A 21,543-nucleotide genomic window follows, 5' to 3' on the forward strand; every position below is an offset into this window, starting at 1 on the left:
ATAATGAACAATCAGAACAACCCCTTTAAATACACACGAGAAGATCCCAGCCAACATCAACCACTAAGCCACGAGATAAATTCAAATCCCATAAAAATCTCCCTCACAAAAACAAATCAAAATTCGAAAATCATATCACAAGAGACAAGGAGAGGCGGATCAAGCATCAGAAGAACAAACCCCTAGAAACACAAAAAAACTGATAAGAACACCAAGGACAAAGATAAGGAGAGAGAACCAGGAAAAAGAAGAGATATGCCTATAGAAACAAAACAGTAGAGCCAATGTTACTTCAAATGTTAGTCCAACATTAGAAGTTAATGTTATCCAACATCCGGAACAACAGACTGTGAAACTTTCAGCAGAGGAAGAAGCTTTTAAACAAAACACTTTGGGACCTTAAAGCTCAACATCCATTTTCCCTGAGTGCATCGTCGCAGCGAACGCCGTGCCCCGAGTACTTAGATGAGAGAGGGGATGATCCCATTTATTTTCAGATGTTTTATGACCATTAAGCCTCACTCTTGTGCTACCGGTCTTATAACATCAATTTTTTTTTTTTAATCAACATCTGCTAAAAGAACACAGCATAAACCGGTTAGACCGAACAACATCAAAACAACCAACAAGGACTTTGCACTGTCAGTAACACAGGCTCCAACATGCATATGCCTAAACAAAAGAAAAACAAAACAAGAAACAAAAAAAACAGATGTTAGGGTCCAACAAAGACAACCTAAGACCCAACATCACACATGCAAGGACACTTAAATGCAGCACAAACCAAGAGACTTCCTAAGATGGGAGAATCTCTCAAAATCTAAAGCCTTGGTAAAAATATCAGCAAGTTGTTTTTCAGTAGGAATGTATTCCAACACAATGAGCTTTTTCTCAATAAGATCTCTTATAAAATGATGACGAATATCAATGTGCTTTGTGCGAGAGTGTTGAACAGGATTCTTAGAAATCTCTATAGCACTAGTGTTGTCACACATGACAGTCAAAATGTTACTTTCCATACCATAGTCGTCCAACATCTGTCTGAGCCAAAGAAGTTGGGCACAACAACTGCCAGCAGCAATGTATTCGGCTTCAGCAGTAGAGAGCGAAACACAATTTTGTTTCTTGCTTGACCAGGACACAACATTGTTTCCCAAGAGGTAACATCCTCCACTTGTACTTTTTCTGTCATCAACATCACCTGCCCAATCGGCATCACTAAATCCGACAATGTTAGAGTTAGTGTCTTTGGAATACCACATTCCAAGTTCAGATGTTCCAGCAACATAGCGTATGATGCGTTTAACAGCCTTCAAATGTGACTCCTTTGGCTGAGCTTGGTACCTAGCACACACTCCTACACTGTACAGAATATCAGGTCTACTTGCAGTTAGATAAAGCAAACTGCCAATCATTCCTCTGTATAGTGTTGGATCAACATCACGTCCAACATCGTCCCTGCATAATCTGTCAGTGGAACCCATGGGAGTTCTCATGTGTTTAGCAGACTCTAGGCCAAATCTTTGAACAAGACTTTTTGAGTACTTGCTTTGAGAGAAGAAAATGCCTTCAGGGGTTTGTGTTACCTGTAAACCTAGGAAAAAATTCAATTGTCCCACCATACTCATTTCGAATGTGGTAGACATGGCCTTAACAAAATCCTTCACAAGCTTATCATTAGTTGCACCAAACACAATGTCATCAACATAAATCTGTGCAATGATAGTGTTACCAGCATGCCTTTTGATGAACAAAGTTTTATCAACTTGACCACGAGAAAAACCATAATCAAGGAGAAACACAGTCAACCTTTCATACCATGCACGTGGTGCTTGTTTTAAGCCATATAAAGCCTTTTTAAGTTTAAACACATGATCAGGCTTACTAGTGTTTTCAAATCCTTTAGGCTGTTCAACATAGGCTTCCTCAGATAAGACACCATTTAGAAAGGCACTCTTAACATCCATTTGTAACAAGGAGATCCCAAACTGACAAGCAATGGCAAACAACAGCCTAATTGACTCGATTCTAGCAACATAGCTCTCACCATTTCCTGAATGGTTCTATTCTTTCTTTCGGCAACACCATTTTGCTGAGGAGTTTTTGGTGCAGAGAACTCATGGAAAATTCCATTGTTAGTGCAGAAGTCATCAAAGAAAGAGTTCTCAAATTCTTTGCCATGGTCAGTCCTAATTCTTCCAACAAACTGGCCATATTGAACTCTAAACTTTTTATACAATTTCTTGAAATGAGCAAAGGTTTCAGATTTTGTTTTCAAGAATTCAACCCAAGTGTATCTTGAAAAATCATCAGCACACACAAGTACATACCATTTTCCTCCTAGGCTTTCAACTTCAATGGGTCCCATCAGATCCATATGCAGGAGTTCGAAACATTTCGAGGTACAGCATGTTGACAACATCGGATGAGCTGTTTTGTGTTGCTTCCCCTTCTGGCAAGGTTGACACACAACATCTTTCTTGAAGTTCAGATTAGGAAGGCCTCGAACTACATCATGTGATCAACTTTTGAAGATTCTTGAAGTTGACATGTCCCAGTCGTTGATGCCAAAGCTCAACATCATCGAGTTTGACTGCATTGCAGAACGTTTCGTCTTGGGACTTGTAGCAATTGTCATACGACCTTTTTCCCATCATCACACACTGATTTGTGTCATCAAAGACTTCACAAAGATGTTTGTCGAACTTTACAGTCATACCTGCATCACATAATTGACTTATGCTAAACAGGTTAGCCTTAAGTCCTTCAACAAGATACACATCTTTTAATTTAGGAAAATCAGTAACATTGAGAACTCCTTTCCCCAGAATTGTTCCTTTCGCACCTCCTCCAAACGTGACTTTTCCTCCAGATGTTGGAACAAAATCAGAGAGTAAAGCCTTTGTTCCTGTCATATGTCTAGAACACCCATTGTCAAAGTACCAATTCTCAGAAATATTAGCATTCAAGGAGGTGTAGACAACAGTGTTACAGGTTTCATTCTGTTCTCTCTTATCCAACAATCTGCTAAAGTCAAACCTGCCAGTGTTACTAACATTCTTCTGGTAACAGTCAAACATCTGTGTCGCAGATTTTACAGCACAATCACTTATGTATTTGACACAATGAGGTTTGATATGTCCAGGAGCAGAACAATAATGACAAACATAGGATTTTTTCTTTTTGCTTTTCTTATGAGGATCCTTAATGTTGTCAACATTCACACTGACATTTCTTTCTTTAACAAAAACAGTAGTATTACGATGTTGCTTTCTTTGCTCCTCAGCACAGAAACCAATACCATAATTACTATGCTGACCATGAGATAGAACTTCATTTAAACATGAGGTCCCTTTGTTAAACCGTTTAAACACCCTTTCAGAATCACAAACTTTACCTCAGAGTATATCAAGTTCAACATCACGTTGAGAGAGCATCCTTTCAAGCCTTGTAATTTGCCCTTTGAGATTTTGGTTTTCATCAACCAACATACAGATGTCATTTCTCAACTCCCGACATTGAGAATCAACAACCTCATAGAGCTCTTTAAAATTCTCCATCTCTTTCAGTGGATCACTCTCCTGTTCTTCCAAAGCTGCAACACAATAGAAATCCGGTATACTCGAGTTGAAATCATCAAGAATAGTCATTTCATACCAGTTCGTTGTGTTAGTGGGGATCTTCATCCCATCAATCTCCTGAACATCAGTATCCATGTCAAAAACATCATTGTTAAAAATCACATCAAACTGATCATTTTCAGAAGAGATGTTCACATCAGTGTTGGCAACATCAACATCAACATTCATATTATCAGACACATCAATCAGATCAACATCACAGTCGGATCTGGAAATATTGTCATCAGCACTTAGAGTTCCTGATTCAGAAGAACAATCTGAAAAAATCATTTCATCATCAAGATTTTTAAGGGCTCCAATCATGTCTTCTCCCTGCAAATGCTCTTCATCAACTGTAGCCATAAGGAGAACTTTTTCCTCCTCAGAATCTGAGTCATCACTAAGAGTTGCAGTAAGACCAGAATGCCTTTTTCTTGCAACTGTGGGACACTCATTTGCATAGTGACCCATCCCTTGACGGCCCCTGCATTGAATGTGATCAACACTTCGTACTTCAGATGTTGTTCCAACATTCTTCTTAACATTGGTGATGTTGGATGAAGATCCAGCAGACATCCCAGAAGGTTTCCTAAAACCATTTTTGGATTTTCCTTTTTTAAAGGATTTCAGCATGTTGTTAAAATTTTTAACCAACATAGCAAGATTAACATCATCTTCCTCCTCGGGATCAACATCTGTACACTCAGACAAGTTAGTAATTTCAGAGTTTTCAGGAATCTTTTCAACACGAAAAGCCACACTTTTGGACACATGATCAGCTTTCTGCTGTTCGAGATTCATCTCAAAAGTTAACAACTTACTGACCAGATCCCCAACACGCAAAGTAGCAACATCAGCAGTTTCTTCAATTGAAGAGATTTTCATGTTATACCTTTCAGGCAGAGATCTCAGTATTTTACTGACCAATCTTTCGTTGCTAATAGGTTCTCCAAGTCCAACAGCTTCATTTGAGATTTCACAAAGTTTTTCATAGTATGCAGAGAAAGTCTCATCATCGCGCATTCTCAAAATCTCAAATTTGGTGGTCAACATTCGCATTTTTGTTGCTCTAACACTGGCTGAACCTTCACATTGTTCCTGCAAAATGAGCTAAGCATCTCGAGCTTCCGTGCAATTAGAAATCATGCGAAAGGCAGGAACATCAACAGAGATAAAGATAGCATTTAAGGCTCTGGAGTTATGGTTAGAAATGAGTCTTTCATCAGCAGACCATTTACTCTCGGGTGTGAGAGAAGTAACTCCATTTTCATCAGTGGTACGCGGTGGAGTCCACCCATCCAACACAGCCACCCAGGCACGTTCATCAATAGATTTGATATAGACTTTCATCCTAGTTTTCCACAAGTTATAGTTCTTCCCGCCACTATCAAGAGTAGGAGGTCGAGCCGACACACTTGACAAATCCATAAGTGGTAATTTTGCACACAGGAATCGATTCTTAGTACGTCAAGAACCTGCTCTGATACCAATTGAAAGAGTTTAGTGCCCCAAATTACCAACAAAGTAAAACTGTGTAAAGAAAAGAGTAATGTTGAATGCAATATTATCAACAGAATGTTACTAACATTACTATCAACATGCAGCAGAAATAAATAACACACAGGAATACTTTTTTCACGGATTATAAATAACCCGTGAGTGCCTCAAGGCAAAAATCACTATGTTGAATCAACAATACAAAGTACAGATTTGGATCTTCTTGGAGATCTATCTTTACAGAATGACTGTCTAAGATAAACCAATCTATCTACTTTCGGTACTATAATGTTGATACAACACAGAATCCAAAACAGCCGAATAACTAAAGTTAATCGGACAAAGCAAACAACCTGCTACGCTCCAATGGCCTTGGACTTCAACTCTTGCCCTCGACGTCCCGTCGATACAAAGATAGACTTTACAGATTGGCTGCCTAAGTCTACTTCGTCAAAGCAATCCTTGAAGAGCCGGTGACACGTTTGCAGCAGGAAAATGACGAGATGGTTGCGGGTGAATGTTAAGTCTCTGATTTTGCACTTCCAAAACGTAAGGATGAATGAGGCTTCTTGCTGCTTTTATAGACCTTCATGTCGTGGTCAGTTTCCTCTTCTTTCCACTTCCAGAAGCTTCCAATAACCGTTGCAATCCACCTCCGAAAACTGTTAGTCGACCAGTCTGGAATGTTGGTTGAAAGATCATGGCTCCTTAAAAGTAGGAACTAACACCCCACTACTTTGGATCATGAAAAACCGCCTTTCCATTTATTGAAAACGTGGTCAACAAGCTTGAAACCTTTATTCCACAACCAAAGAATAAAAAAGAGTGAAAGGAAGGTAAAGATTAAATATATACAATTCTCAATGGAGAGTCAAAGTATGGAGTCAAGGCAGACTCCGGAATGTTGGTTGCAACCCAGAAATGTTGACACCATGAATGTTATCAACATTCCACCCAATATTGAAAACACGTATGTTATCAACATTGGTCCCAACATTGTCGGAGTCAACATTGACTCTAACACATTTTCAGCTCTTAGATCATCAAGATCTACGGTTGATTCATCACCTTGTTGAATGAATTCATGGTCCTGAGTTCGAATCCCATAGGTAGCAAAAAAATTTATTTTTCGCAATCCATACCTTTATACAGTGAATTCATACGTGTTCTACATAAAATTCATATATTTTTATTGGTTTGTAGTTTTTATTTTAGGGGTTTTTGCAAATAAATCACGAACAATTTTAAATTTACAATTTTAACGTGACTTTTGAAGTGTGGCGAATTAAATCATAACCTTTTCAATTTTTTCAATTTCGTCCCCTCAATTTTTTCCGGCCACCGGAGTGATGAGTTGGAGATTATGTGGATTATTTTTTTCCACGTAATTAATTTCTAACTAAGATTAAATTACTAACTAAGATTAAAACAAAATCAAAACCTAATTCTTTTATTTTACTTCTTTTTCGTCTTTTATAAAAATATATTTGATGTGTATCTTAAGTTAAAGATCATGACAAGATCTTCAATTTAATTTAAAATTCATTAAATATGAATTTGAAATAAATAATTTATTATAATTTAAAATTTTAAAGTGATTGCTTTTCTCTCTCCTATCTCTTTTACAATATTCTTTATTTTTTTCTCTTTCTCCTTATTTTGTTATTATATTATTTCTATTTGTATCTCTTTCTCCTACAAAATTTATATATCTTCTCCTCTTTTGATTAAAAAAACATAATATTTATTTGTTGAATTATTTTATCAAAGCATACATAAAAATATTTAAATTAAAAATATTAATTAAAAAATATAATGCACAATTATCAACAAATATCGAGATAATATTATAAAAGTATTTATTAATTTTAATTTTAATAGAAAATAATAATAAATAACAAAAAACTTTTGGTAAATTTAATTATTATTATACAATACTCGTTGAACTTAATATTATACTCCTACTCATTAAGTTGATAAAATTATTACTATATACTATTTTAAATCAAATACTAATATTTAAATTAATATATTTTTTGTTATTAATTAATTTGATTCATAAATAATACTCCCTCCGTCCGCCAAAAGTATGGCACTTTGGCCGGGCACGGAGATTAATAAAATTGGTGATGATGTTGATGTAGTGGAGAAAGGGGCCCACCACTTTTTGAGATGTGTGGTTGAGATTGAATTTGGGGTGGGTTTTTTGTAAATAAAGAGTGTTTGTAAGGATAAAATATAAAGGTGGATGGTGGGACAATGGCTTAAAAAGGAAAGTGGAATACTTTTTGCGGACGCCAAATATAGTAATTGTGCCATACTTTTGGCGGACGGAGGGAGTAATATTTTTACATAATTTCAAATTTTAAAAATAAATAAATATATCGTGGCCGTGCATCGCACGTGTGGGCGTACTAGTTTAAAGAAAATGGGGGATACTGAAATAAGTTCGACGAAAAAGAAGAAAAATAAAAGAATTAGATTTTTATTTTATTTTAATCTTAGTCGGAAATTAATTACGTGGAAAACAAATAATCCACATAAGCTCCAACTCATCACTCCGGTGGCCGGAAAAAAATGAGGGGATGAAATTGTAAAAATTGAAAAGGTTATGATTTAATTCGCCATACTTCAAAAGTGACGTTAAAATTGCAAATTCAAAATTATTCATAATTTTATTTGCAAAAACCCATTTATTTTAAGAGCTGTTTTTACTGTAGTCCTTCCCTATGCGCATATTCTCTATCTAAAATATCCTCACTTATTTCAAATTCCAAAGATAGCATACATATTGGTATGCGTTCTAGTAGGAACTACTAGGAAGTATTAAACTATTCCTAGTTTGGGAACTAATTATGTGTGATTAGCGAATTATTACACAAGAGGGTATTCTCAAATAGCGGCAGCAAGTTTCTCAAGTCATAAGAAACAAAGAAAAACCATTGACCATTATATTGCTCAAATTTATCTCCGATCTGCATAATTGAATAAGACTTGTCTAATTAAACATACTTTTTTTTATTGCATGATGATGTGAACACATAAAATATGATTGACAGACGGTTTCTGCACATCGATCATACCATTTTTTTTAACACAAAAAAAATAAAAAATGGATGGTGGGAGCTGGTAAGAAAAAGTCGAGGATTTGTAAGTTGATAGGAACTCAAACTCTTTGAAGAGCCAGTCAATGTTGTGAAACATGTCAACTTGTGAAAGTCTCTATACACATTCCATTCGAGCATCCAAACCAAAGTTTATAGTCTGTCTACATTAGTTTTTTGCTGTTGTGTAATAATTTGGAATAATGGTTGGGAAAATTTATCTCTCAATCTCATTGCTGGTTGTCTCGCTCCAAGTGTTGGATACAGCAGCGTTGACGGATAGCGGTGATTGTAAGTAATTTGCAAGTTCTTATGATATGTGAAGGTGTCCAGGCTTTCTAGTATCTATTGGAAAATCTTTCTTTTGCTTTTCATATCCATTGCATGTTTGTGTATATATTGGCCTTTAATTTCTAAAATCCTTGAAAAGCATGTTTCCTTCAAGCAACTTCTGTTGTTGTGATCTTCACTAGAGGGCGTTTTGGGGCTAAGCTTCTTTTAGAGAGCTTATAGCTTCCAACAACTTATAAGATGTAACGTCTTTAGAATTTATAAGTTGTCAAAGTATTTGGATAATTGAGCTTATAAACTATTTGAAGAATTGTGAGTGAAACAAAGAAGATTGAAGAAAGATGAAATTAGAAGAAATTTGAAGAAAGAAAATAAATGCCACAATGGGATTAATTTGTAAAATGGTTGTTGCTTATAAAATTATGAAACATAAGTTGGGGTTGAGGAGCTTATATTTTGGAGAGCTTATAAGTTGTTAGAATTTATTTTTACAGCTTATAAGCTGTTGATGAGCTCATTTGGCCAAACATTTCTCAAGAGCTTATAAGTTGTTTAAAGAAGTTTATAAGCTCAGCGAAACACCTCTTAGTTTAAGGATGCAGTTCAAAATATGTTGTCAATGTCAGTACTATAATGAAGTCTGTAGTCGTATAAAAATTATCTTTGGGGAGAGACAGAGAGAGAGGCACAGGTTTCTTTCATCCTTCACAATATTATGTTGGTATTTCAAAATAGGTATTTATACTTACATTGGATCCTAAAATAAATTTTCCACCAGGAAATTAAAAGAAATGATTTGATCTGTTTTATGCAGTTGCGGGGCTGCATGCTCTGAAAAGCAGCTGGAAAAACACGCCACCAAATTGGGAAGGGCCTGATCCTTGCGGAGATGGTTGGGAAGGAATTAGCTGCACTAACAATCGCGTTGTGTCTATGTAAGTTTTCCTCTCGTACGATGCATGCGTAGAGCTATATGTTATATGTGTTATAACTTTAACCCCTTTATCTCAAATTTCAGTACATTAGCCAACATCAACTTAAGTGGCCAGCTATCATCAGACATTGCCAAATTATCAGAGCTGCAGACACTGTATGTGTTTCTTTTCCACAACTTTTATTCATTTATTTGAGTTAGTTTGTTACATTGTACTTGAAAGATTAGTATCTTTCATTGAATATATCCATGTTCCTTCTTTATTTTTTTTCCTGTTAAATTCTTTTCTTTCTATAGGGATTTGTCATACAACAAAGGCATGACCGGACCTCTTCCTCAAGCGATAGGAAATGTGAAGAAGTTGTCGAGCTTGTAAGGATACATCACAAATTTTTCATAACATGTAGATTATAAAGAAGGCTCGGTTTTAAGAAACTATCACTACATGGATTGCAGGATACTCGTGGGCTGTGGATTCTCTGGTCCAATACCATCCTCAATAGGATCTCTGCAGGAGCTGGTATACCTGTAAGAAAAGTTAGGCTGCAGTGAAATATCTTATACAAGTCTTCTTCTTTTAGCATTGCCTATGCTTATGCTCTTTCCATTGAAACGAAGGTCACTTAACTCAAACGGTTTTATTGGAGAGATACCTCCTACAATTGGCAAGCTATCAAAACTTTATTGGCTGGATTTAGCTGATAACAGGCTTAGTGGAACGATCCCCGTTTCTGATGGAAACTCACCCGGCCTTGATATGCTTCTCGACACAAAGCACTTGTAATTTCCTCTGCTTTGTATCATATGTTTGTTTGTAAGCTTTAAGATATATATTGAACATGCCAATCTTATGCAGCCATTTCGGAAAGAATCAGTTATCTGGTGAGATACCCTCCCAGCTGTTCAACTCGAATCTCACCCTTATACATTTGTAAGATCATCAGAATGCTAAAAAAAGTTAACATAGCTTGTGATTAATGTAAGCATTGTTTTGCTAATAATGTTTTATTGGAGTAGGCTTCTTGAGAACAATCTGCTTACTGGAGGCATCCCATCAACTCTGGGCCTTGTGAAGTCGCTGGAGGTTGTGTAAGTAACATAAACATAACCCTCTTTCACTTCATTATCTTGAGGTCCCTTTGCTTTTTTCAGACCTCAAAACAGAGATCCTTTGTTTGCACAGGCGACTCGACAGGAATTCCTTAAGTGGGCCAGTTCCTGAAAATCTCAACAATCTCACCAATGTGCAGGAGCTGTAAGTATTAGTAGAAGAGTAGAAGAGAAATGGTTAGCTTTCGACTTCATATTCGTTTCTTGTCTCTGAGAGGTGACATTTTCAGGTTCTTGGCAAATAATAAGCTTACTGGTGTTTTGCCCAACTTAACTAGCATGAATTCGCTCAACTATGTGTAAGTCACCATATATTTACTTAATATAGAAGGACTAATGTCATATAGCACTAATGGAGAAATCTCAAAATTCATTGCAGTGACATGAGCAATAACTCGTTTGATGCAACGGATGTGCCTCCATGGTTTTCATCTCTGCAATCCTTAACGTCACTGTATGTTCCTGTCTAAGTTTGTGTTTGGTCTTTCTCTACATTACCTTAAACGTTGTATGACAACGTGCAGGATAATGGAGAAGACACAGGTTCAAGGCCAACTTCCAGTTTCCATGTTCGGCCTTTCCCAGCTGCAGACTGTGTAAGTTACCTTTTCAATGAGTATGTTTCTCATATTTTCTTCATCTGATAATCATTATCATGCCTCCATTTGTCAAATCAGCGCGTTGAAAAACAATCGGATCAATGGCACCTTGAGCATTGGTTCCAACCCCAGCAGCCAACTGCAGCAGATTGATTTGCAGAACAATCTCATTGATGGCTTCACACAACAACGAGTCAGCCACAATGTCCAAATCGTGTAAATGCTCATCACTTCAAAGAAGCTAATTTTCATATCTTGACGATGATTCTGCTCTTCAACTGTTGAGTTTTTTTCCGCATTGCAGGCTTGTGGGCAACCCGATTTGTGATGAAGGCAGAACCGAGAGCTACTGCAAGATACCCGAGCAGTCTGACCCCACGTACTCAACGCCATTAGAGAACTGTGCTCCTCTGCCTTGCACTTCAGATAGAGTCTTCAGCCCCAGCTGCAAATGTGCATATCCATACACGGGGACACTCTTCTTCCGTGCTCCCTCCTTCTCCAACTATGGGAACTCAAGCATCTTCGCGTCTCTTCAGAAAAACATGAAGGCCTCATTTCAGTCTCATGGTCTCCCTGTGGATGCTGTCTCTCTCAGTAATCCAACTAAGAACATAGATAACTACCTGCTGCTCAGCCTGCAGATCTTCCCGTCTGGCCTAGACTATTTCAATCGGACAGGGATCTCCGCGATTGGATTCATGCTAAGCAACCAAACCTTCAAGCCACCAAAGGAATATGGTCCCTTTTACTTCATTGGCAACAGTTATCCTTATTTTGCAGGTAAAAGTTTATTTCCTAAATGCAAATTAATGAAGAAAATCATCTGTTGTTGCTGCTACACTGTTTTATTTTTTCTGGTCTGTTTGTCGTTTGTTTAGGACTGCAAGCTTCATCAAAGAAGTCAACCGGGATCATCATTGGAGCAGCGGCTGGTGGTAGCGTCCTAGTGCTGTTGTTGCTCGGGGCAGGAATTTATGCTATCCGGCAGAGGAGAAGAGCTGATACAGCTGACAAAAAGAATGATCCTTTTGGTATATTTGAGATTCAATGTGTGATTTTTTTTGCTGTTCTTTGTGATCAGCAGTTGTGTAATGCAATTTTCATATTTACTTGCAGCCTTGTGGGATCCAAATACGAATAGCGGTGGAGTTCCTCAGCTGAAAGGAGCAAAGAGCTTCTCATTTGAAGAACTTAAGAGAATAACAAATAACTTCTCAGAACTGAATGATGTTGGAAGTGGAGGATATGGAAAGGTGAGGACTTCATCTTGTTTCGATGAATAAGCTTTTATTTGTGTATTGTCATGTGATTTTCACAACATTTTGTAGATGAGAATAAAATCATAATCTATACATATATATATATTTTACTTCAACTTGTTTGTTTCACATTGAACTCAAGTTACTTCATTAGAACTTCAATAGTATGACCATATTTTATTCATAAATGCTTGACTAGTTTGCTAATCGTTTATGAAAATAGTTGCCTTTTCTACTATTTGGTTTATGTTTATGTTGACTCATAGTCTAACATGTTACCTAAAAATACAAAGTGGAAAGTGAAAAATTCCAAACTTTTTCTGTTTTTCGCTTATAGCACTTGGAGCTGCAGTACAGCCATAACTTTCAATTACTTTAGTTTGATTCTCAATTAGTCTGAGTGATATGTATCCTATCATTAAGGAGGTGATTGGTATGATGGAATGGAGGTGGGAATGGAATGGTGATTCCTACCTTCATTCCATTCTTTTGCTTGGTATATTTTTTTGGTATGAATCATCATTCCATTTGGAATCACTATTTCTACATCTATAGGAACCATCATTCCTACATATATGGGAATCACCATTCCTTCCATCGACCATGGTATTAACAATTCTATTCCATTTTTAATCCTTCTAAATTTATGTTTTGATATATGTATTTGAATCAAACATGCATTATTATTATTATTATTATTATTATTATTATTATTATTATTATTATTATTATTATTATTATTATTATTATTTACTCAAAATATAAAAAATATTTTTTTGAATAATTTTTTTTTAGAAAAAATAAGATATTATCAACTTTATATAAGCAATAGTTTAATATATGGATTGAAATTGATGCAACACATTACACAATCATAAAATAAAATAATTTCATTTCATTCCGAAACTTTATTTCTAGCTAGGAATTGAATTAAACAAAGAATCACAATTCCATTCCTTTGGTATTCCTTGTGCATACCAAGCATAGGAATCACTAAAGTTTGTCATTCCTTTCCCATCCTCATTCCATTCCTACTTCCATTTCATTCCACCCTTATTCCATTCCATCATACCAATCACCTTAAGAGTTTGATTTTTCATTCCAAAAATGGGTTAATGAGTTTGTATTCACTCATAATTCTGTATTCTGTCAAACTTTTTGTTAGGTATATAGAGGAACTTTACCAAATGGACAACTAATTGCCATCAAAAGAGCTCAGCAAGGATCCATGCAAGGTGGCCTGGAGTTCAAAACTGAAATCGAGCTTCTGTCAAGGGTTCATCACAAGAATGTTGTCGGTCTAGCAGGTTTCTGTTTCGAGCAAGGTGAACAAATGCTGGTTTATGAGTTCATTGCAAATGGCACGTTGAAGGATAGTCTTTCAGGTGCTTCCTTCTTTCCCTCAGCACGGCCTAAATCTTATAAAGATAAGTGGCTGGTATCTGTGATTACCTCGTCTAAAGAGTTAAACTATCGAATAATATCTTTGCAGGAAGATCAGGAATCAGATTAGATTGGATGAGGAGACTGAAAATAGCTCTTGGAGCAGCCAGAGGGATTCAATATCTGCATGACTTAGCGAACCCTCCAATCATTCACAGAGACATAAAATCAAACAATATCTTGTTGGACGAGAGACTGAATGCTAAGGTGGCAGATTTCGGCCTTTCTAAGCCTCTGAATGAATCTGAAAGAGGTCATGTTACAACTCAAGTTAAAGGCACAATGGTAAGTACATTTTCATGAGACCTTGAGTTGAAATTCTTGATACCATGCATTTATGCCTCTTTTGATTCTTCCTAAACTCAGGGATATCTGGATCCTGAATACTACATGACACAGCAACTGACAGAAAAGAGCGATGTATACAGCTTCGGAGTGCTGCTCTTGGAGCTTCTAACTTCAAGAAGCCCCATTGAGAAGGGGAAATACATAGTGAGGGAAGTGAAGCAAGCCATGGACACCAACAAAGAAATGTATAGCCTCGAGGGCATTCTTGACCCCATAGTAGCCTCAAGCCCGTCTCCCCGAAGCGTTGAAAGATTCGTGGATGTAGCTCTCAGGTGTGTTCATGAATCGGGAGACAGTAGGCCAACGATGAGTGAGGTGGTTAAAGAGATAGAGAACATTATGGAGGTTGCAGGTTATAATCCTAATTCTGAATCTGCCTCAACCTCAGCAAGTTATGATGCCCAAAGCAAAGGTTCTAACCATCCATATAGTAATCAAAGTCTCTTTGCTTACAGTGGAAATTATCCTCCTTCAATGTTGGAACCTAAGTAGGCTTGCTCTATAATCCAAATTCAATGATTTTCTGTACAATTTTAACAAGAATACAAGGCTTGCATGCATGTGAGTATTTCAGCTTGTCGTTTGCAGCTGCGCATGGTTTGTCTGAAAGAATTGTTCAAATTGTTGTGGGCATTTTTTTTTTTGTTTGATGAGTGATTGCAGTTTTGCAGTAATACAATCATTTATTGTTTCAATCAGATTTATATTATGTTCACTGATCAATGCAAATCATGGCATTTATGCATTTTCTAAATGAATATATATTGTAAATTCCATGCAAAAAATGTAGCTGTAGTGAAGATACTTGATATGTCTCAGATAAGCAAGGTTGAAAATTGGGGTAATTGATCCTAATTATACAAACTTTCACTCAATTATATGGTTTTTTTGCACGTGAACTAAAGATCTTATTTCCAAAGACCCAAACTTTTAAATATTTTGATTTTTCACACGATTGTCAATTTTGTCCCCAAATTTAATGCTGAAGTGGATTCACAAAAATTCTACATAACGTGTCGATATGCAAACGTCATAGTTGGATTTTTATACAACTTCATCTTGTTTTCTTTTTAGTTCTACAACTTCATCTTGTTAGAATGATATTAATTTGTCACTTCAGCTAACCATAATTCATTAATTCACCAAAAATTAGAGATGGTGTGAAAAATGAGAACCCTTGAAAGTTCGTGTATCTTGACTTCTTGAGTTATAATTTTTAGTTAATATGCGAAAGTCAGAATTCGGTAAATGTGGTGTAATTAGTGATAATTACCCCTTCCCTTTACAACAACAGCTTTATTTCCAAAGGTTTTGACGATATAACTTATATATTGACCCCAAGATCTTTACCGAATCAACTTGACCCTTTGAAAGCCTTATAATAATTAAGAAGAGGGTTGTCCAATATAATTTATATATTGACAGAGAGATCTTAATAATAAGTGGATGTGGGACTAACAGAAATGAAGACTATATATGATCAAAACTAGTCGTTGTTTAACGTAGCAAAACAAGAAGAAGAAGAAGAAGAAGACAAATTTTGAAAAACAAATTAAATTCATTCTCATCAAGCCATGGGCTTCTCCAAGAGAGCAGAGAAATACCACTCATTTTTCTGAATGCCTCGATCCAGCTTCATCCCGGTGTTCCACCTCAACCGCCTAAACCCGACCCGCTCAAACATGGGCACGTAGGTGGCGTTGAGCTGCGCCCCGAAGCAGAAGAAGCGGTCGAGCCAGAAGAGGCCGCCCGGCCTCAGCACTCTGTATATGTCGTACAGAGCGAACTCCAGCATTGCATCAGGGATCCAGTTGCTCAACACATGCATAGAATGAACAATATCCAACGTGTTCTCGAAGAAGGGAAACCTCTGCGAGATGCTCACGTGCATCGGAATCAAACCCCTCGACGCAATGAAGCTGTTGAAGGGCCCATCGAAGTTCATAGATGTTGTGATAATGGTTACGTTCCTCTCCTTCATTCTCGCTGCGAAGGTGCCCGACCCGCCCCCGATGTCCAGCCCGATCCGGACTGCGCCGGGCGGCTTCGCTGCCAGCACTTGGTCCATTCCGAAGTCGAGCCCGCCGTTGTCAGAGACCCACCTCGTTTTCTCCCTGCCTTCTAAGTCGAAGCAGTCTTTGCAGTCGTAGGACCCGGGGAATTTCTTCCTCTCTATTAGGCACGTGTAGTTCTTGCACGTGTAGGGGTCCCACACGATGCTCGTGTCGGGTGGGGTGGCCCACAGGCTCCCCGGGAGTGGCTGCGGCTCGGGGTAGTTCGGGGGCGGCCTCGGGTGGCACCGCCGCCGGGGGAGGGGCTCGCAGCCCTTGAGCATGAGCGTCTGAGCGAATATGTCGTCGGAGGGGCACTCCCCGCCGACGTCATACGACATGTACCTGGCAAGGTCCTGCTTGTGCTTCAGGCACCCTCCCCCGATCGAGGCGTAGACCTCCGACCCGATCCATGGGGTGTTCCCGAGGGGGAGCGTGTGGGGCCCGATCGCGAGCTTGGCCTCGAGGACAGGTATGTCATTGATCATGTCCTCGAAGGTTTTAGAGGGATCCTGCACGGCTTGGCTGATGGTCTCCCGGTTGAGGCGGTCGAGCAGTGTTCCGAGTAGCTCGCGAGCTGACTTGAGTTGAGTTTGCAAGTCGGCGATTTGGGAGTGAGACGCGGTGAGTTGGTCTTGTGTGGAGTTGAGCTTGAGGAGGAGGGGTTTGGTGTCCCAAAAGGGGAGTTGGGAGATTCTTGAAAGTGGATGATCAAAGTTTGAGTGAGGGGTAGTGAAAATGTAAATAGTCAAGAGGTTGGTTACTACTATTAGGAGTAGTATTTTGAGCTTGTACGTGATTTGAATTTGTTGGCATGCTTGCTTTCTTGGGATGGAGTCTTCACTTCCCATCTCTCCCTCTCACTATAACAAGATAGGACTTATTACACTCCATGCACTTTTCTCCAAATATATACAATGTGAAGGCCAATTAAAATATAGTCGCTTGATGGGGAATATGTTAGGCAGCATGTGACCGCAAACTTTGCCGGTTGAGACGATCAAGATTGAAATATATATAATGAAAACAAAAGAAATGATAAAATGAGTTTTGGAGTCTATGAAAGAATCTTTATGATTTAAGATCTATTAGGCCTTCAATAACGGAGCCGGTGACAAGTTGAATGAAGAATAATACAAAAAGTCCACTCTTTTTTTTTTACTAAATTACAAATAGTAGCTTCTACTCCGTCACGACTTTTAAGAGTGAATCAATATGTATTAACTGACTAAACCCCAAATATTAATATTTTAATTTTCTGAGGATAAATTAATGTAACTTGTTCATGAAACAATAATATAGCAACGCCCGAAAAAAAATTAAAAAAAAAAAAGAAGAAAGAAAAAGAATGGAGAAGTACCTATCTACTTTTCGTCCTCTGCGTGGCTGCTAAGTTCAATACGTACGGTAATGTTTTGGAGGTTTTTTTTTAGAGTATCATTTTGAGATAATAATTTTGGGGAGAAAGACATATCTAACCAAAAGCACATAGTTTGAGATTTATATAGCTAACACTTTTAAATGTTGACTTTAGGGGTCAAAAAGTATTGAAAGTACATTTTTACCTTTATTAATTAGTGAATAAAGATAAAAAGAAAATAAATTATTTTCACCCACCACCAACCTCTTCTCATTCTCTCTCTCTTTTTCATTTTCATTCTCATTCTCTCTCTTTTCCTCCATTAATGAACTCAAAGCTTGCGTATCTTCTTCTTCCTCCATTTCTTTGATTTTCGCAGGTTGTCTTGGACCGTATAACTGACTTTAATGTGATAGTAAATGTTAATGTAAGGTAGGTTGGTGAAGAAATGGATGAAAAGTGGGTTTAGGTTCTTCTTCCTCATTTCTTATTTTTTGGGTGAAAACCCACGAAAATTTTCCCAAAAACTCCACAATTTTTTATCTGAAAATACTTGGTTGGGCGAAATTCTTTGGGCATTCTGATTGTATTTATGTATATATATTAAATTCATAGCAAATGTATCAATTGTATGTTTTATTTTCTGATTTTTGTGAGAATATTGCAGTACACAGTAGCCTCTGCGTAAATGACACAATTAAGACTATATCGATATCAAAATCATGAATTGTTGTTTTGTCATAATAAAATTTAATTTTTTCATGTCTAAGACCACATTGAATGTGAAAAATATAAAATAAATGCTTGATTTTGAGGACACGGCTGAGAGATATGAAGGTGTTCTTAGCTACACAGTTGAGCTCAATTGTGCACGGGTGTTTATGTTGACTGTGTTGTATTTGTAAATGACACAGTTAAGAATACATTGATATCAAAATCATGATTTATTATTTTGTAATGATAAAATTTAGTTTTTTCACGTTTAAGACCACATTGAGTGTGAAAAATATAAAATAAATGCTTGATTTTGAAGACACGGCTGGAAGATATGAAGGTATTATTAGTTACACAGTTGTGTTTTACAATGACACAGTTAACATAAACAACCGTGCATAATTGAGCTCAACTGTGTAGTTAGAAACACAGTTGCATCCACAACAACACAGTTGTAAAACATCAACTACGTACAAAGTTAATCAACCGTGTACATAATATGCTCAGTTGAACAATATACACAGTTGACTATAATACATACACAGTTGATTCTATTTGTACACTTTTGATCAAAATCAACCGTGTAAATGTGTGCACAATTGAACAATATACACAGTTGACATATTATTTATGAATTAGTTTAATTATTTCTTATTAAAAATTGATTAATATTTAATTTTGTTGATTGTTAATTAAATTATTAATTAATGATATTATTTATTTTTTATTAATTAAGTTACATAGTTATTTATTATTATTATACTACTTCCGTCCACAAAATGAGTACTCATATTTCCTTTTTCGTCTGTCCACGAAATGAGTACTCATTTCCCTTTTTGGCAAGTGCACCCCACACATCTCTTTAATTAATACACTCAAAAAGTGGGATCCTTAAACTATTCACACTACACTCCATACATTTCTTAAAACTCGTGACGTTCACAAATGGATACTCATTTCGTGGACGGAGGGAGTAATATTTATTTTGCAAACAGTTGAGTATAATGCGTACACAGTTGATTCAATTTGTACACGTTTGATCAAAATCAATCGTGTAAATATGTGCACAGTTGAAGTCAATATACACATTTGACATATTCTTTATGAATTAGCTTAATTATCGTTTACATACTAATTAAATTAAATTAATTAATTTATCAATTAATTAAATAATGTATTAATATATTTATGAACTAATGATTTTAATTTCAAACGCATAAAACTCTTAATTATTACGTGATAATATGTACACAGTTAATTTTAAATGTTGTGCACAATCAACTATCAACAATTGAACACATTAGTAATCTATTACGTGATTCTTTTGCAGATATGTCATCACGACGTGTAGCAATTCGTCATGATGGTCATTGGGAGAGATCTAATTACATAGGTCTAATTACATAGGTGGGGACGAGGTTCTTTTATACATGCTTGTGGGTTTGTTATATTATGATAATCTAGTACGAGAGATTAAAAAGGCATTGAAATATGACTTTGAGTTCAAAAGGAATTTAAAATACTATCTCACCCTTACTAATTAGTACATAAAAATAAAGCAAAATTAAAAATAAAATTATTTGACTTAAAACAATAAAAAATAAAAGAAAAAGGTTAATCTCTCTCTCTCTCTTAAGCCGAGTCTGGTCTTCTTCTCCCAAAAATCTTCAGCAGTAACGAGGGCGGTGGCGACCTTCCTTTTCCAAGAAAGCGGCGCCCTTTTTTTTATGATTTGTGAGTTCTCCTATAATGGCGGAGGCGGCGAGATCGGTGGGGACTACAGTGAAGTGGTTCCGCGGCCAGAAGGGCTTTGGCTTCGTCTCGTCGTAAATTGCTGCGAGGTCGGCCGGAGTAAAGCCGTCGAGGTCGTGATCCTCGCCAGGAATCATAAATTATAAATTAATAAGTTAACTTTGTTCATATACATTCATAAAGTTAAGTTTGTTCGTATTCATGTGTCACTCAAACTACTGTGTATACATTTATAAAGTTAACTTGGGTTGTTTTGGATGTTTTGAATTTGAATCAGCTGTGTACGAATTTATCTATTTATTGTGCACTTATTTAATTAACTGTGTACATGCGAATGTTTTGGTTGATTTGGATTTGGTAAATTGAAATAACTGTGTACAAAATTCTCAAGTGTGTATGAGTATTCAATTGTGTAAATAACAAATATGTTGAAAAATAAGCAAGTTAACCAACAAATTACAAAGCAATGAGTGAAATTAAGTATTCAAATGTATTAGTAAACATTATATTCAATATAATGAGTTAATTGTATTCATATCTATCACTCGCTCAAACATATTGAACATATTTGACATGTAACTTAAGTGTGGTTAGTGTATATGTTAGTGTACATAGAATAGCATCATAGTATTTTACACGTGTTTCATTAAAAATAAAATTTGATTTGTTAACCATTGAAATGAACTTAGAGAGTTCAATTTGTTAATTTCCATTGCCTAAACACCCTCAAATCAGTCAAAAGAAATTGTTCTACGGTGCACAATGACAGTGCACAATGTCAGTACACAGTTGAATGCATACTCAGTTGTGGGCTAACTACCCTTTAAACGGGGCATATTTTAATAATTGAGATGCAATTAGGTGAAATTAAGATTGGAAATATATTAGTTAACATTATATTCAATATAATGAGTTAATGGTGTTCATATCCATCACTCGCTCAAACATATTGAAATATGTCACATGTAACTCAAGTGTATTAAGAGTATATGTTAGTGTACATATAATAACATTGTAGTAATTTACACGTGTTTCATTAAAAATAAGTATCCAATTTGATTTGTTAACCATTGAAATGAACTTATGAGGTTTAATTTTTTAATTTCCATTGCCCAAACACCCTGAAATCGGCCAAAATGAATTGTTCTACGGTGCACAATGACAGTGCATAATGTCAGTACACAGTTGAATGTATACAAAGTTGTGGGCTAACTACCCTTTAAACGGGGCATATTTTAGTAATTGAGATGCAATTAGGTGAAATTAAAATTGAAAATGTATTAGTTAGTATTATATTCAATATAATGAGTTAATTGTGTTCATATCCATCATTCGGTCAAACATATTGCACATATATCACATGTAACTTAAGTGCTTGCCTAGATTCAGTGCGATTTTCTACACTTGTAGCTGACTGCTTGCCTTTCTTGACCACATATACTACCGGATAGTCATTTT

General features: G+C 36.5%; 3 protein-coding genes across 4 annotated transcripts; 1 reads left to right on the forward strand and 2 right to left on the reverse strand.

Moving 5' to 3' along the window:
* Positions 1 to 2,513: 2,513 nt before the first annotated feature.
* Positions 2,514 to 4,679, reverse strand: LOC131023081 (uncharacterized). Its single transcript, XM_057952624.1, has 2 exons — positions 3,494 to 4,679; positions 2,514 to 3,391 (listed from the first exon to the last, which is right to left on the reverse strand). The coding sequence occupies exons 1-2, from the start codon at positions 4,677 to 4,679 to the stop codon at positions 2,514 to 2,516; spliced, it is 2,064 nt and encodes a 687-aa protein (XP_057808607.1).
* Positions 4,680 to 8,197: 3,518 nt separating this feature from the next.
* On the forward strand, positions 8,198 to 14,923 carry LOC131019846 (leucine-rich repeat receptor protein kinase HPCA1). 2 transcript variants are annotated; one of them, XM_057948456.1, is made up of 19 exons: positions 8,198 to 8,512; positions 9,327 to 9,447; positions 9,531 to 9,602; positions 9,744 to 9,818; positions 9,903 to 9,974; positions 10,065 to 10,226; positions 10,303 to 10,377; positions 10,464 to 10,535; positions 10,630 to 10,701; positions 10,787 to 10,855; positions 10,936 to 11,010; positions 11,081 to 11,152; positions 11,234 to 11,371; positions 11,460 to 11,938; positions 12,037 to 12,189; positions 12,275 to 12,411; positions 13,583 to 13,802; positions 13,910 to 14,145; positions 14,227 to 14,923. In XM_057948456.1, exons 1-19 carry the CDS (start codon positions 8,425 to 8,427, stop codon positions 14,698 to 14,700), a joined length of 2,862 nt encoding a protein of 953 aa, XP_057804439.1. In that variant the 5' UTR covers positions 8,198 to 8,424; the 3' UTR covers positions 14,701 to 14,923. The 2 variants fall into 2 exon arrangements, with proteins under 2 accessions (XP_057804439.1, XP_057804440.1); XM_057948457.1 differs by having other exon boundaries at positions 8,230 to 8,546.
* A 740-nt stretch (positions 14,924 to 15,663) lies between these two features.
* On the reverse strand, positions 15,664 to 17,202 carry LOC131019848 (probable methyltransferase At1g29790). The gene has a single exon (XM_057948459.1). The coding sequence runs from the start codon at positions 17,108 to 17,110 to the stop codon at positions 15,776 to 15,778; it is 1,335 nt and encodes a 444-aa protein (XP_057804442.1). The 5' UTR covers positions 17,111 to 17,202; the 3' UTR covers positions 15,664 to 15,775.
* Between the last annotated feature and the right edge of the window lie 4,341 nt (positions 17,203 to 21,543).

This window comes from Salvia miltiorrhiza, chromosome 4 (assembly GCF_028751815.1).
Source record: "Salvia miltiorrhiza cultivar Shanhuang (shh) chromosome 4, IMPLAD_Smil_shh, whole genome shotgun sequence".
Classification (NCBI taxonomy): Eukaryota; Viridiplantae; Streptophyta; class Magnoliopsida; order Lamiales; family Lamiaceae; genus Salvia; species Salvia miltiorrhiza.